Source organism: Peromyscus californicus, unplaced genomic scaffold, assembly GCF_007827085.1.
Source record: "Peromyscus californicus insignis strain IS unplaced genomic scaffold, ASM782708v3 Scaffold_7__1_contigs__length_154581171, whole genome shotgun sequence".
Classification (NCBI taxonomy): domain Eukaryota; kingdom Metazoa; phylum Chordata; class Mammalia; order Rodentia; family Cricetidae; genus Peromyscus; species Peromyscus californicus.
The window spans coordinates 53,536,521-53,553,517 of record NW_026294595.1 but is presented as its reverse complement, the minus strand read 5'-3'; the positions used below and the strand labels follow the sequence as shown (position 1 = coordinate 53,553,517).

General features: G+C 40.8%; 1 protein-coding gene across 3 annotated transcripts in view; it reads left to right on the top strand.

Annotated features, from left to right (window-relative positions):
* The window catches only part of Pde11a (phosphodiesterase 11A), a 351,064-nt gene that overhangs the window by 173,432 nt on the left and 160,635 nt on the right, over positions 1-16,997 (top strand). For all 3 annotated transcript variants that reach the window (XR_008215103.1, XM_052724559.1, XM_052724560.1), the window contains exons 7-8: positions 13,704-13,779; positions 16,570-16,637. Coding sequence is in view for 2 of the 3 variants with exons in the window: in XM_052724559.1 (XP_052580519.1) it covers positions 13,704-13,779; positions 16,570-16,637 (144 nt within the window). In the remaining variant the exon portion in view is untranslated. The remainder of the gene's footprint in view (positions 1-13,703; positions 13,780-16,569; positions 16,638-16,997) is intronic.

Below are 16,997 nucleotides of genomic sequence, written 5' to 3'. Positions count from 1 at the left end.
TATTATTCAAGCCCACGAGGGAGAGAAGAACTAACCCTGAGGCCACGCCCTAGAGGCTGGCACCTCAAGGTCATAGGTGGAACAGTCAAGGTCATGGGTGGAACAGGTCCCCACTACACCGACTCTCACCAGTGCTGCCTGTTGATCTTGAAAGCAAGCATATGTTTAAGGCCAAATTTATCGGAAGCTGTGACAGAATGCGATATAAAATAGTTATGAAGCCCCAAAAAATGAGTTTTAAATTTGTTACTTATGGTGATCACTATTTCCTTTGTTTGTTTGAAGACTCTATGATCTTAGAAAAACACCTGAGAAAATGTTAATATACATGACTTTATTTATTTATAGTAGTGTAAAAACACTCATGTTGATAGGTTTTGGGAGTAGGTTTTGTATTTTATCAGCCATTATATATCTTCTCTTAGAGGATGGCGGTGTCCATGTTTGCTTCTAAAGATGTTGACAAGGATGCTGTTATGGGTAGCCCACCAGGGATGACCACTCAGACACAGTTTATAGACAATTGAAAGTCTTTATTCCAGCTGGCTGGGACTACACTCAATTATCTAGGGACCTAGGTGTAGTCTCCAATCTCCGGAGCACAGGGTTTCTGAGGGCAAAAACCATGCCCTGACATTTTGCTCAGCAGCTGCAGGGACGCTTCATAGAAGCAAGCAAACAGTTTAACAGAAGTCAAGATAAGTGGTTAGCTGAAGAGGGTTTCACACCAACAGGCAGTTTAGCAGAAGCTAAGATACTTAGCTAAGACATCTTGACCTTTGGTTTCTAGAATAGAGTTGAATAGTTTTTCGTGGAATTCTCCATCAAGATTAAATTCTAGTTAAGCTTGACATGGCCTCAGCAAGAACCATCTTGCCCTGTCACAATGCTACATATACTGATTTTCTACTGCTACATAACAAATGAACTCCCACTCTCCATCATGCAGCTCCTGGTGGTCTGGGAATGGCATCTCTAGACTCTCTGCTCAGGGTCTCCCAAGGCTGAAGTCAAGGTGCTAGCCAGATAGCATTGGCATTAGTATGCTGACCAGATTGTTGGCAGAATGGAGTTCCTTGCCTGGTAGAGTAAACCTCTATTCACTTACTGGTAGTGGTCAAGGATGTGCATGGGCTCTGAGAGGTTGCCCTTAGGTCTTGAAGGTGGCCCTCTCAGATCACTCCCCAAAGGAAGAGCTCATTCCAAACAGCTGAAACGGAAGCTAATATAATGGCAAGAGGGACTTCATGTTACCTCAGGATGATTGTCCCACTGGCTTTGCCAAGGAAGCAACTGCCATCTATTCACGACCCTCTCCTCATTCAAGGGGAAAGAGGTAACAAGATGGGTACAAAGCTGGGGGAGAAGGTGGTATTGGGGAGGCGTTTTAAAGGCTATACAGAATGAATCCATACAAAATTCCTGTCCCATAAAGCAACTTGTATGTCCTGGTAAGAAAAAATATCCACAAGAAATAAACGCAAGGCACAAAGAAGTTCTTATAGAGCAATGTGTGTGTGTGTGTGTGTGTGTGTGTGTGTGTGTGTGTGTGTGTGTGTGTATCTAGAAGTTGTTTTCTAATAAATACCTCAGATGTAACATGTACAAAACAGCTTATAATCTTCTTCCCCCATCTCTCTCTCTCTCTCTCTCTCTCTCTCTCTCTCTCTCTCTCTCTCTCTCTCTCTCTCTCTCTCTTTCTATTAAGGTAATTCAGTTCTTCCTGATGCTTATGTGAGGGGTTTCACAGGCATGATGCTGCCTTTCGCTCCTGTTGTACAACTGACTCATAAAGAGGTCCAGCTAGTCCTGTCTATCAAATTTACTCAGAAAATGACCACCTCTCACCACTCAGCTATAATGACAGTTCAAGCTGCCATTATCTGCAGGCGAGTTTGTAGCCGTGGCCTGCTGAGCTGACTCTGCCTCCATCTTCCCTCTAAACTCTGTACTTGAGTCTCCTCGCAGTAGCCAGCCGCTTTTACAATGTGATTCACATCCCAGCTTTTCAAAGCCTCCTTATTCTATGAGAGAAAAAGCCAAATGCCATTAAATCAGAGGTCTGTAATGCCCTGCATGATCTGGTGTACCACTGTCTACCCCTAGTCCTGACGAATGCTGTTCTAGCTATGCTGGTGGCCTTGTTCCTAGAACATGCCACTCACACATCCACCTTACGGCCTTTACACTGTTGTTTCCTCAGACAACACTTCTAATATCCCTTGCCCCTCTTACCTTGTTATATTTTCTAAATAATCTTAGCACTTTCTACTATATAATTTGCTTTTGCACTTTTTATCTTTATGGTGTTCACTTTTCCTGGGGAGACATGCACAGGTATCTATTTACCCCATACAGAGCGCCAATCGCAGACCAAAGACATGATTCTAACCAAGTCTAGCTGGGTGAAAGGGTGAGTTTATTCTAAGTTACCTATAAGAGCACAGGCAATAGATGGGTAGCTACTACTGAAGAAGAGTGTCCCCTCACTCCAGCTTATATACCCTTGTGGACAGAAGGGCCCTCAAGTATCTTGTGGGTCATCTCATGGGTCACCTTATAAGTTATTCACGAGCCCCTCCTATGCCCTTCACAAGAGTCCAATTTCATGTGGGTGATTGTAACTGCTGCGATCTCAAGATAGAGAAGCTATGGCATGCCCAGAGGCCAGCATTCCCTCAGCGATGTCCTATCACTAGAATGTAAACTCTATGAAGGTGAGAAATCTTTCCAGGTTTGTTCACGGATGTACCCATAACTAGAACAGTGCTTGGTGCATTATGGACATTGTCGTTGGTATTGTTCAGTACCGTGTGGTATTTATGAGTCTGTTATATGCTAACATGTGAACAATGATATGTTTTCAAGAGAAGGTAAGGACAGTAGGATTCCTAACTGTTAACCACTGTCCTCTCCAGAGATGATAAATTAGAGCTTTGGGGTTTATTGCTTTCACATTTTCACATGTTTGTGTTATTTTTATGATCATGCAAAATTATAAAGTTTTTTTAAGGTTTAGAATCTTTATGATTTAAATGACTTAAATTTTACCAAGGTATTGAGAACTTTCTGAAAATTATAAAAAATAATTCAAGGATTTTAAAATGTGAGTAGAAGTAAATGAATTTATTTAGATGGTTTGTTTTTCCTTGTTTCTTCTGCTATGGAGTGTTTTGGAGTTTGATTCTGAGATCTTCGTTTAATACTGTCCTAACAGCATATGCATAAACTGTCTTGATGATCTGCCTCACTATTCTAGCTTTTCTTTTGTTGGGCATAGTGCTTTTGAATTCAACTCTTCTGATTGGCTGACCTCTAGAACATCATCTGTGATGCCTTTTGTCCTTTTCACACTAGATTAAAAAAAGACACTGACATAAAGATACCAACAGAACACCAGTCATTATTTAATCTAGTGTTTCATATTTTACTGCTTATTTTAGTATATTCTTCCAATTGAAGAGTTACAGGAAGAGTTTCCAGAGCTATCCAATCTGGAGTTTGTTTTCTGCCTACAGTAAGAATGGGTGATAGACCCAACATTTAAATAGGAAGGGCTCTTTAAGTAATGGGAAGAGCAGAAAATAACCGGAAACTAAGGTGGGCTTTATGCAGGAAATGGCTTGGCAGTCTCTGCGTTTATAAATCCAGGGGTGGCAGGAATCCCACCATCCCTCAAATGCCCTCTGCCATGATAGACACTGAGTTACAGAGTTAATACTAAGACTTATGACCCTGACCCTGTTCTGACCCTAAGCCTCCCCCTTCCATCCCACGCAGTTTTTCTCTGTGAAGTCCTTATTTTTAAAAGCCTGATATAGACAACTCAGAAGTACTTGCCCTTGTAATGTAGCACTTAAGGATAGTGGGGCCCCAGATAGAGGTCCTCTGCCTGAGCATTAGAGCCCATTTCGGCTGTCACACCATCACAGAGAGCACTTCTGAGTGCCAGCCTGGCAGGATGACACATTCTCTGTTCTCTGGAACACCTTCTGCTCCATCAGTTATGCTTCTGGTAAAAACGAAAATGCAAAGCTGCAACCGTCAAGGAATAAACTCTGTGGATCTGCATGCATGCCCATCCTTCCGGCTCTCCTCTGCCAGCCACTCACACCACAAGCTACTTCAGATCTTTCTCAAAAGTGGGGTTTGGTAGGGAAGATTGGACACTGGACCCGGGAATTCCTGATAATAAGGAGGAGGCGTGGGGAGTCTAGGAGATCATGAGTTACTAAGACAGCAAGATATAAAATGGTAGGAGTGGGTAGTGAAGACAAACAGGAGCCCCACAGTTCACAGAATCAGACGGCTACCTCGGCCTCATGTCAGAGCACAAAGAACGGGATTTTTATAGTCTCTGGTTTTCTTTGTTTGATCAGTTGGTTGAGTTTTTGCTTTGTTTTGTTAAGAACTTAAGGAATCATTCATTTGTAGATGATGATCTAGTAGATATTAGAATTAATTTCATATTCAGGGTGAAAAAAAAAACAGACTCTCCCCTCATTTCCAGGAAGTGACTGCCTGAGCACCGGCTCCCTCCTTGACTGAGTCTTAGCACTTAGTATTTAGTACTAGAACCAGAAGGGTTCACCAGAATCTGAGAATAACGCTGAGTAGGGAAAGGAAACATATTGCGGATTAAGGTGTAGCAACACACCATTACCAATTCCTTTTACACTTCCTCTGTCTGCCTTAAGGAGGCTGGAAAATATGACAGGTCTGTTTTGAAGGATCCAGGAGCTAAACCATCAACAATATTTAATTGGGTCTGTTAGCTGGAAAAGTGCCATCAGGACAGGTGTAGGCAAATCTCTAAGTAGGTAGACTTTTAATTGGCTAGTTTTGGGCACTCTGATAGAGTGTATTTATTCAAACTACAACCTGTTAGGAAGGCTGCTTCATTTCACATAGCCTAATTCGGGGGACTCTAATGGTGTAAATTTTATATCAGGATAGTTAGGTAGAAGCCCATGGAACAACAAGGCAGAGATATTTTCACGGGCATTTCTTTCGGTGCTAATAATATCTACATTGTAAGAGTGTTCTACATATATTAAAACATTCACATATATACTCTTAAAACAAATTATAAACAAGAAAAAGCACACACAAAAAAGAGAATCAATTGTTATGTCAAAATCTGAATATGTTTAGTCAGGTTCTCTAGAGCAGTGGTTCTCAACCTTCCTAATGCTGCGACCCTTCAATACAGTTCCTCATGCTATGATGACCCCCAACCATAAAATCATGCCATTACTACTTCATAACTGTAATTTTACTTACTGTTGTGAATCATAATGAAATATTTGATATGCAGGATATCTGATATGCCACCCCCCAAAGGGGTCATGGCCCACAGATTAAGAACCACACTGCTCTAGAGAACCAGAAAAGAAACATTCCTTTATAATATATATAATTTATTAAGTGAGCTTTAAAACAATGATAGCCAAATTATCCTCTGAGATGGTCAGAGTAGTCCCAGAAGAGCTGTCCCTCTCTGGAGGGACCTGTAGTTACTCAATCCACAAGGCAGATACCTCAGTATTCCCAGTCTGGCCCTGGAAACCTGGAAAATTTCTGGGGAGTCTACGCTCTGTATTCCACTATGAAAGCTTGGAAATGCTGATTCTACTGTAAGTGAAGGAATCAGCAACAGCTGGGGTAAATCGGCTCAGGGGCAAGAGGGAGGCCAAGCCAGCAAAAAGCAAGATAAGCTTACTTATGAAATATTATTTTTTTAATCTGGGCTTCTACCTGAAGGTGCTACCCACAGTTGGGACAAATCAAATCAAGACAGTTCTTCAGGTGAGTCTCCCTATTCATGGGCTTCCAATTTGTGTCAAGTTGGCGTTAATAGCAAGTTTCCGTTTTGGTAGGCAGGAGACAGAGATTGTCGACAGCATTGAGGCATGGGGAGTTTAGGGTGACTTGCTTGGAGTCATTCAGTCAACATCTGTTTTTTGTTTGTTTCATTTGCTGATATAATCTGGAGATTTGTTATCAGTTAATTTGTTATCAGATGTCAGTTAAGAGCTTCCCATTATGAAGACAAAATACACAAGACAATCAACTTAATAGGAGATGAGTTTTATTATAGTTTACACTTTCAATTCATGATTTCTTGGTCCCATTGTTTGGGCCTTTGTGGTACTAGCATGTGATAGAGAAGTCTGGTTCACTTCATGGTAGCCATCATAGAGATGGGAAAGGCTGGAGTCCCAATATCTCTTTGAATGCCATACCTTCCAAAGACCTAACCTCCTCCCATTGAACGCCATCTTCAAAGGTCCCAACATCTGTCAATAAGTAAGAGGCTACACCTTCAGCCTTTGGGAATCATTTCAGATTTAAGCTATAACACAAATGGTTAGGAATTATTTTTTCTTCTATGCTGCATTATTCTTCTTTCTCCTGACTTGGGATGCACTGTTTGACAGTCCTGTGCATCTGTAAATAAGTGTCACTTTCCTGCTCCTTCAGCTCCCACAGAGGAGGAAATGGGCTCTTAGGCCTTCCTGTCCCATATGTTCCATCAACTAACCTAGACTAGGACAACTTTCCATGTTTTATTACTAATATTTTACTACTAACAGCCGTGAGAGAAATGTCTTAATGATCTCAAATCAGAAACTTCACTCTTCATACTCTGATACCCGTCCTCCTTTCTTGGCTGCCCTTCTCTCTCTCCTTGTAGGACTCATCAAAAATGATAATCACCACCACCACCACCAGTACACACACACACACACACACACACACACATTCACCAGTCTCTTAGCTGGGGAGAACCTCTTTCCTCAGCCACTGTGAGAGAAATTTCAAGACCCAACCTTCTCTGTTGTCTCATGGCTCCTCCAGTGTTCAGCAGATTAAAGACTCCGGGTCCACACAGTACAGCTTTCTCGGTGTGACCTTCCTCTGCTACACTTGACTTTTATTCCAGATCCCACCCCTTCATCCCTGCACCATCTCTGCCTTTAATTAACCTACTTGCTGCTAAATTGAACAAGCCCCTTTCAGTTCTTCTCCTACTTGATCACTCTATGCTTTTAACACCATTGCTCCCGTATTTGTTCTGTTTTGAACAACTTTTTTCCTCATGTGCAAGTAATTTATAGTCCCTATCTAAAATTTAGGAACTAGAATCAGTCATTTTTAAACTCCCAGAGGTAAGCAATTCAGAGAGAATCATTGTGATTATAGCTTTTGAAGGATTTGTCGATGCATATACGTGTTTGCACATCCATCAATACCTGCACATTATCACTTAATATAGGAAATAGTTTCCATGTCCAGATATATTCTATAGCATGACTTTAAGCAGATACATAACATTCCATTGTATGGATGTGCTATGATTTAATTAACTGACTTCTGAATATTCATGCCATGTTTGATATATCATTGTGATAAATAATGCTGTGGCTCATACTCTTACATGGAAGTTTTTGTGCATAGTTTTGACAATTACCATAAGACACATGGCATTATGCATGCAATCAATAAGTCAGGGGTTATTGATACTCTTTTATGCTCCAGATACACATTAATGAATCAATTTCTAGACAGACTGTAGCAATGCGCTTTCTTTTAGAAAGATCGTAGACTCAGGAGTCCTGCCCCATCCCTGTCCCTTTGAACCAGAAGTAGCGAGTCCTCCAGCTTCACTCCTTCAAGTCTTCATTATTTAGGTTTTTGGACTGGTTCTGCCTTGATGATTTTAACCTTGCAAAGCTCCTGTGCTCTTTTGTCATCCCAGTTCCAGGGTCAACTTGAACACCCATCGCTTCCCTTAGATTTTCCCAGGTTCCCCACTGCCACCTTTACTCAAGTCAAACACCTCCATGTTCTCATCCTCATGGAAGGGAGAGCTCATATACCCAGAATAAAGAAATATTTGTGGTGAGTATGGTGCTTTAAAAGCAATGGGTAAACAGATTCCTTTTTCTGGCAAGCAGCCTAGGTAAGGTTTGTTTTTTCACCCCTAGACTCCAGAGCTCTCCAGTCTCACTCAATGTTCCTTCTCTATTGCACTCTGTGATGATATGAGACATCCCTCAGCTACCTAGGATTTATGGGAGAGATTAGATAAGGGTTTCAGTTGTCCCAGAACAGGGGAGACAAGCATACCTAATGTTCTGTACTGGCTCAGGCTACCATTGTCTGTCCAGTGCTGTGTGACCCTTCCTTGTCCAAACAAAGTGGGCCCAGCCATTCTAGAGTAGCTGCGTCTACTAGCCCAAAGGTTATTCCCAGGAAGCCTCCCTCAGCCTGACTGCCTCTTCTTCCTGCTTGCTGACATTGTCTTAATTCTGATGCTATCCTTAGGGAGAGAGCCATTCTGTTCTTTCAAAAGATAACTGTGATGGATGTGTTTGTTATTGTCTGGCCCCCTGTGAACCAGGCTCTTCCATCCAAGGTAGTTAATCTTTCTAAGCCTTATCTGATCAGGGCAGATGATAACAGTACCTACCTCAATGGGTTATTTTAGAAGTATATAAAATAATTCACGGGAAGGAGCTGAAGGGAGTGCCGACACACAGTGAACAGCCAATAAATGTTATCTTCATCTCCATCCTCCAAGATTTGTTCTTAAAGGATCTAAAGCCATTCCTGATTTCTCTGTAGTCTTTTTGGAGCTTTTTCAAATACTGTGCTCTAAACATTGTCTACTTGGACGCATATCTCATCTTTATTTCTGTCTTTAGTAGACGGAGTACTTCAAGGATAATGACTGAGTTCATTTTTATATTTCCCCAATACTCTGCAATGTACATAGGAGGCATTAATAAATATCTGTGGGAAGGAACACTTGATGAATGATTTATGCTTATATTTTTGTTTTAGTCTGTTTATTTTACATCTGGAATACTTTTTTAAATTTTTAAATAATTTAAACAATTTAAAGATTGTAATATAGTTGTAGCATTCCCCTTTCCCTTTCCCCCCTCCAAAACTTCCCATGTACACCCACTGTATAAACTAAAGGTTTTGGCACCAGATGTATAAACTGACAACATGACCTCTCCATGGTATGGTTAAGAGAAGTTTTTATTGTAGATTTGAGGGTGAGTACAGCTAGAGGCATCTGGAAGACTCAGAGCAGGGAGAGAAAGTAGATTGAACAAGGCCAGAAGACTGGACTGGGCCAGGAGAGGAGAAAGAGAGAGCGGGAGAGTGAGAGAGGAAGACAAAGAGAGAAGAGGACCGAGAGAAGGGAACAAAAAGAAAGCAGCACAGCAGAAATAGCAGGGTTATAAGGACAATGAGAAGCGGGGCGCTGGGAAGTCCGTGAGCTGGAGAAATGTAGGGTAAGGAGTGGGATGAGAAGAGCCAGGATGCCAGCACAGACTCTGAAATGTATGACAGGTACATGTGACACTGAGGGAGCCTCGAGGCCAGCATGAACTTTGGTATGCTAGTAGGCAGGCACCACAGATAGCCTTTTGTGCCTTCTGCCAGTGTAAGGAAATGGCTCCACTGATAGAGAGGGAACTGGTTTTATAAGTTCCTGAGGAGTGCTGGCTTTTGTCTAAGCAGCAGAATTTGGACCCGACATCACCCTTCAAATTCATGGCCTCTTTTTCTTTAATTGTTGGTGTTGGTGGTGGTGGTGGTGGTATGTATGTATGTTTCTAAATACTAAATACTGAATACACCCTGCTCAGTCTGTATAGTGTGAGTTGTATGTGTGTTTTCAGGGCTGACCCTCTGGTAATAGATAATCAATTGTTTGGCCTGTCCCTCTCCACTCTCAACATTCCTTAGTGGTCTACAGTTGTTTGTCTAGGGTTGAGGCCCCCTAAGCTTACTCTTCCACATTAGCACGTCTACTGGTATTGTTCTTGTTCAGATCATGTTTAGGCTAGGATTCTTAAAAACCTATCTATGTTCTGTATTAAACTAAAGGAGAGAATCACATGGCCTAACATCATATGATTAAAAGGTAAAAGAAGTGAGGACTAAGATGGCACAATGGTGTGGCTATGAACTCCCAAACAATATACAAATGACATATTAAAATTAATCATTGATATAGGAAGATTGATGTATATGTTTGTTATGTAAAATTCAATTCTATTTCTACATATTGTTAAACTCACTGACCAAAAATAAAACCACTACCACAGTTTAAAGCCCAATTTGAAGCAAGCTTTAATTAAATACTGGCCAGGTGTATGGGATCTGGGCAGGTCCATACCCAGGTTCCTGGAAAATGGCCCAGAATCACAGTTTGCAGCAGCTTAAGAAAGAAAACTCATAATTCATTGCATTTCCCATCAGGTCTAATCAGGGGCAAGCATACATTCCGATGTACCTCTAACCTACATCCAATCAGGGGCAAATGTACATCCTGATGTGTTTTCTTCCTGTGAACCTCCCACCCACACATGATCAAGCACATCTGGTGCAGATGGGTCAAACTAGCTTGTTTAGGGGAGTGAAAAACCTGTGACTTGTTATCTCCCATAAACAACAGCCTCCAGTATTTCAGGAACAGTCTGTCCTTGGGCAATCAAGGGGCTTGCAGATCAGAGGCATTTTTGTTTCATGGTCTCTTAAGCATAGTAATTAAAACTTAAAATGTAACTTTGGCTCTCACAGTACCAATGACAGCTGGGTCCCTGTGTTTGTGGGTTCTGTGTCTGTGAATTTAAATAGTTGCAGATTGAAAATATCAAAGCATTGCATCTTGAGTTAAGGGTGGTACAACATCCCAGCACTCAGAAGGCTAGAACAGCAGGACCTCAAGTTTGAAACCAGCCCGGACTATATAGTAAGATCCTGCTCAAAAACAATAACAGAATCAAAATGCATCTGTACTGAACATAAACAGATTTTTCTCACACCATTACTCTCTAAACAGTTACTCCCTTTAGCAGCCATTCACATAATTTTGCATTGCATTAGATATAGTAAGTAACCTAGAGATGAGATTGTGTATACAGGAAGATGTATATACATTGTATGCAGATATAGTACCATATTAGGTAAGAGATTTGAATATTCATACATTTTTATTTCCATGAAGACCCTGGAAATAATCCCCGATAGATGCCAAAGGAAAACTATGAAGCATTAGAAAATAAAATAACAGCACCATTTATAATAACATGAACTTTTGAAATGCCAAGGCATGATTGTAATGAATTATGTGTAAGACTTCTACATATAAAACTTTGCTGAAAGAAATTTGAAAAGCTCTAAGTAAATTGAAGAATGTTTACTGATCAAAAGGCTCAACTCTGGGGAGCTAGAGACATGGCTTAGCAACAAAGACTTGTGTAGAAAACTAGAGTTCGGTTCCTAGCTCTTACATCAGATGGCTCATAACAACCTACAAATGCAGCATTAGGAGATCACATACCCTCTCTTGGCCTCTGTGGGCACCTGCACTCACATATGGACGTATGCTCATAGACAGACCAACGGACACAAATATAAACACAATTAAAAATAATATGAGCCTTTTTTTTTTAAGGTCTCAACTCTATCAAGACAAGTTTTCTCCAAGGTAGCTGATGATTCAGAACCTCCCCCCCCCAAAAATCAGTAGTGTGCTCAGCACATACATAATTCATTAATCCTGAAATTTGAATGGAACTGTTAGATACTGAAGAAATGTAAAGAGTTCACACTGCCCAGTAAGGTATGGTGACTTACTTGAGGCAGAAGGGTTGAAAGAGTGATCTAGATCAACAGAGAAAGAGTGGAGAGTCCAGAAGCAGACCCAAGCAGACACAGACACTTGGTTCATGAAAATGATTGTACCACAGACTGAAGGAGAGATTTCCCCCTCAAAATGGTGTTGTCTCGTTTTAAAGTTTCAAACCATAGTTCACATTCCACACAAAAATTAGACTCTAAGTTAAAGTGAAAGCAACAAAGTCTATGAAGAAAATAGAAGACGGTCTCCATGAGCAAGGAGTGGGAAAAGATTTCTCCAACAAGATACTAAAGTGTCTTAACCATAAATTAAAACCTGTAATATTAGGCAATACTGTATTATGGACCTCTAACTCAAAAGCACAGAAGGAGGAAGACTTTTATAATCTATATATCTGACAGAGAGGCTCGTATCCATCATGTATAACAAGCTTTTTTTTTTAATTTGATTTTTAAAAGTCAGACAGCCCAGTAGGAAAAACACCTCTGAAGAGATATTTTATGAAACACAACTTCACTGTCCATTTGTAGGGAACCCATGGGGATGCTTTTGAAAGTACAAGGCCTGGATAATTATGCAAGAAAAACAGATAAGCCATGGTAAATGGTTCTCCTGATTATCTGAGATGGTCAGTGTTTTCACCACCAGAATCAACCACACAGCTCCCTGAATTGTTAAAACCAGAACAAAACAAGGTAAACAAAACCCAGACAGTATTGAGTGATGACTGTATAAAGCAGCTGAACGTTCATGCACTCATTAGTTGGTTAAAAAAACAAACAAACAAACAAAAAAACACTTTGGGAGGCCTTTTGGATGTATCCACTGACTTTGACGTACCTGCAATCCAGCAATTCTTTTATAGTTACAGACACAGTGAATTCATTCACGTGTGTGATGCATGTACAAGAATGTTCCTAAGTACATTACTTGTGATTAAGCTGGCGAGAAGTCATTGTTCCACAAGAGTGGAATGAATTAGCAATGTGATATTCAGACAGGGGAACGCAATGCCACTGTGTAACAGCCGAAGTGAATAAACCATGAGAATAGAATATTCTGGAAAAGAAGCCAGCCACACAAGAGCATGCATTTAGTGACTCACTTTCTATCAGTTTTAAATGAAGTATCCTAGTTTTGCTGGTGGAAATCCGGGCACTGGTTCAGGGGAGAGGAAGGGGCCACGAAGTCACTATGACTTCTTGTTTCTTGGTTGCATGCACTTCGTGAAAACTGGGCAGACCCTATGCTTAGGAATTTTGCATCTTCCTACGTGCATATTCACTTTAAAACCAACATAGAAAATTATTTTTTCAAAAATATATCAAATATAAAATTAGCTTTGTAAATTAACTTCCAGGTTCAAAATTTTCAGTACATAGTTCTTAACTCTTAAAAATGTGTAGCTCTTAACTTTTAATGAATATTTTTTTTTTTTTTTTTTTTTGGTTTTTCGAGACAGGGTTTCTCTGTGTAGCTTTGCGCCTTTTCCTGGAACTCACTTGGTAGCCCAGGCTGGCCTCGAACTCACAGAGATCCGCCTGGCTCTACCTCCCGAGTGCTGGGATTAAAGGCGTGCACCACCACCACCCAGCTCTCTTAATGAATATTTAAGATATCTTTTCATCATTGCTCTCTTATTTTTCTGGCTATAATGGTAGGATGACAGGCTGGCCTTTCTCACTGGACCAAAGGCCCATTTCTCTGTGGTTGTAGGGATTGGGGTAGTCAGGTCTGTTTGCTATCTTATCTGATTTATTGGACAAATAAATTCTGTTTGAATTTGATTTTCTTGTGTTGCTCATTGTGACATAATAAAAGGAAAGGGAGTGTTTTTATCAAAGGATGAGATGAGATGGATGCCATGGCACTCTGTTCTAGAAGGCTGAGGGGAGAAGACCGTGAGTTCAAGGCTAGGCTGCATAGCAGGGTCAGATCCTGTCTCAAAAAATGTTAAAGTACAGTATACAGAAATAACTTTTCAACAGGTGGTTGATATTTAATGACAATTAACTTCTTTTTTCCATCCTAGGCCGACCAGATATCTGGTTTTCACATAAGATCTGTTCTCTGTGTCCCTATTTGGAACAGCAACCACCAAATAATTGGTAAGATAGTACCCACATGATTCTAACTTCTTTGTGAAACAACAGACACTGTTCTTTAACACAGAAAACAGGTCCATATATTTTTATGTGTTCCCCACTGTGTGTGTGTGTTGCCTTTGACCTCTGGCTAGCCTGGGGCTCATAACAATCCTCCTTCCTCTGCCTCCTCAGAACTTTCCAAGCTGTGTCTCCATGCTTTTCCACAATTCCATAAACATAGATTACTAACGAGTGGGCATCAGGTAGAACAGGAACCAACATGTATTTTAAGCTCAAAGCACTAGTCAATTCTGAAGTTGGGAGGGGTCTTAGAAGACTACCAATTGAACTTCGTTATTTTATATTGCAGACGTTGAAGAACAGAGATGGAAGTAGGGAGAGAAAGAGGGGGCGGGGAGAGAGAGAGAGAGATACTGAAACAGTCACGAAGTTACAGTTAGTAAAGGGATCAAGATTAAACTTGAGGAGTCCTAACTTTCCCATGATGTCTATGTCCATGCCTGAGCTTTCACACATAGTGTGGGTGAGAAGGTGCTGGACACATCTGGACATGTATCTTTGCTGGCATGTCTCTGAACAGACACTTTGCCCACAATAAGGAAACTGTAGGCAAAGGCAGCTTCCAATGTTTTTCTCCCTACATGCCATTTCCCTTTACCTCATAAAACAGTCGGAGCTTGGCATAGTGGCACATACATGAAATTCAACACTTTGGGGATAGAGGCAGGAAGAATTCAAGGTCATCCTCAGCTACACAGTGAGTTCAAGGCCATCCTGGGGCGATAGGAGACCCTGCCTCAAAAAACCAAAACCCAAACCAACAAAACTAAACAACTCAGTCAGGAAAACAGCAGAGTCATTGCAGAAGCCCAGGCGAAGAAAGAGTTCATGGTTAAGCTTAAGCAATCATAAAGGAGAAAGGCTTACTTAAAACTATGAAAACACAATGAAATGAGACTTTTTTTTCTCCTAAGAGACATAAGGTGATGGATGTATTTGGTGCATAACATATAATCTTGCTTCTCTCTATTATACCCTAAGATTACTGGCTAAGCTCAAAGCTATTACTATGTAGCCAATGACTTAGCGCCCTGTGAGTGTCATCAAGACCTGATTTTTTTTTAATTTTATTTATTTATTTACTTATTTTGAGGCAGAGTCTAGTCCCTGACTAGGACAAAATCTATATGTAGCTAAGAATGACCTGTAACTTTTGGTCTTCTTGGCTTTGCATTCTGAGTGCTGAAATTACAGGTGTGCATCACCACACCCAATGTCTATGGCACTTCTTGCTCACTAGGCAAACACTGTACAACTGAGTTATACCTGCAGCCCACATCCTACATTCTTTTTTTTTTTTTTTTTTTTTTTTTGGTTTTTCGAGACAGGGTTTCTCTTTGTAGCTTTGCGCCTTTCCTGGAACTCACTTGGTAGCCCAGGCTGGCCTCGAACTCACAGAGATCCGCCTGCCTCTGCCTCCCGAGTGCTGGGATTAAAGGCGTGCGCCACCACCGCCCGGCTCACATCCTACATTCTTAAAGGATTTCCTCCCATTGGACTGCTTAACTTGCAGAAATGCATTAGTATGTTACTAAGCATAAAGATTATTCTAGGCTCTTAGAATCTGAGCCTGACTACAAAGGAGAATTAACTTATATTATATATAAAGTTTTAAATATATCTATATTTAAAAGAGAAAAAATGCCCTTAGGAAACAATTGTGTATTGATTGAATGCAACCTCATGTACGGTCCTACATTTCAATCCTAATGATAAACATCTGCTATTACTTCAAAGTTCAGGCTGTGGTTTTCCTGTTATATACTAAAAACTTTTCATTTAGTTATATGTCATGGAGAATTCGGGGAGTTAGCTCACCAGTGGGAAATTAGGCACTTTTAAAAATAAGGCTCACTTTAGAATCATGGCTATTATTTTCTTTTTTGATTTTTCAAGACAGGGTTTCTCTGTGTGATAACCCTGGTCTTTCTGGAACTCTCTTTGTAGGCTGGGCTGTCCTCGAACTCACAGAGATCCTCCTGAGTGCTGGGATTAAAGGTGTGAGCCACCACCACCCGGCGAATTATAGCCATTTTTATTTGCTTGTTTCTACTAAATGGGGACACAGGCTAGTGGCTTTCAGGATTGAGTTGTTCACTTAGACAGCTGTGTTTTGGAAGTCAAATATCAACACATCTGGTGTAATGCTGGGAATGTATTTGAAAAGAGAAAGCCCCCATAAACTGAGTCCATTAGAGGTGTGTGAGCCATTGACAGCAGGTAACAGAACTAAATTTGCTTTGATCTGTGTGTGTCCCATAATATCATGTCGTATGTCTTGAGTGTGCATAATGAAAATTTAAAACTTATTTCACATCTTTATAATCTTCTGAGATGATTTGCATTTTAATTCTGTTTGTATGGATGGGGAATTTCATCACTAAAACAGTTCATGTACTCATGGTCACACAACTGACATTGGGAACTAAAATTTGAACTAAGGTGATCTAAATCCAGAGCCTATGTTCTTAATCAGTGTGCTACACTGCCCTTCCCAAACACCAATGTGTGTGTGTGTGGGGGGGGGGGTAGAATTATGTATTATATAGACAGATAAATAGATTCCATGATAGATGTAAAATTGTGTGCATATATTCGAATATACTTGCCAACTCTATCACACCTCCAGGGTGTAGGCGTTGAAAATGAGTGTGTTAAGCTATTCACAGAATTAGCTATGGCATACTCTGTCACAGTGACATGACCACTGTCCCCACCTTCCCTCACCAGGGGTCGCTCAAGTGCTGAACAGACTCGATGGGAAACCTTTCGACGATGCAGACCAGCGGCTTTTTGAGGTGAGCAATCAACTTGTAAGCCAAAGGCCAGAACTGAGTCGCCAACAGTTTTCCTGCCCACATTTGTTAGGATAAACATTAATCATTTTAATATAGTTAAATGGCGTGCCAGAAAAGAGGAAGATCTGAAAGACTATATAAATGCATAGGCGCCGGGCGGTGGTGGCGCACGCCTTTAATCCCAGCACTCGGGAGGCAGAGGCAGGCGGATCTCTGTGAATTCGAGGCCAGCCTGTTCTAGCGAGATCCAGGAAAGGCGCAAAGCTACACAGAGAAACCCTGTCTCGAAAAACCAAAAAAAAAAAAACAAAAAAAAACAAATAAATGCATAGGCAAGATTTGATTGTGTTTTCCCTCATC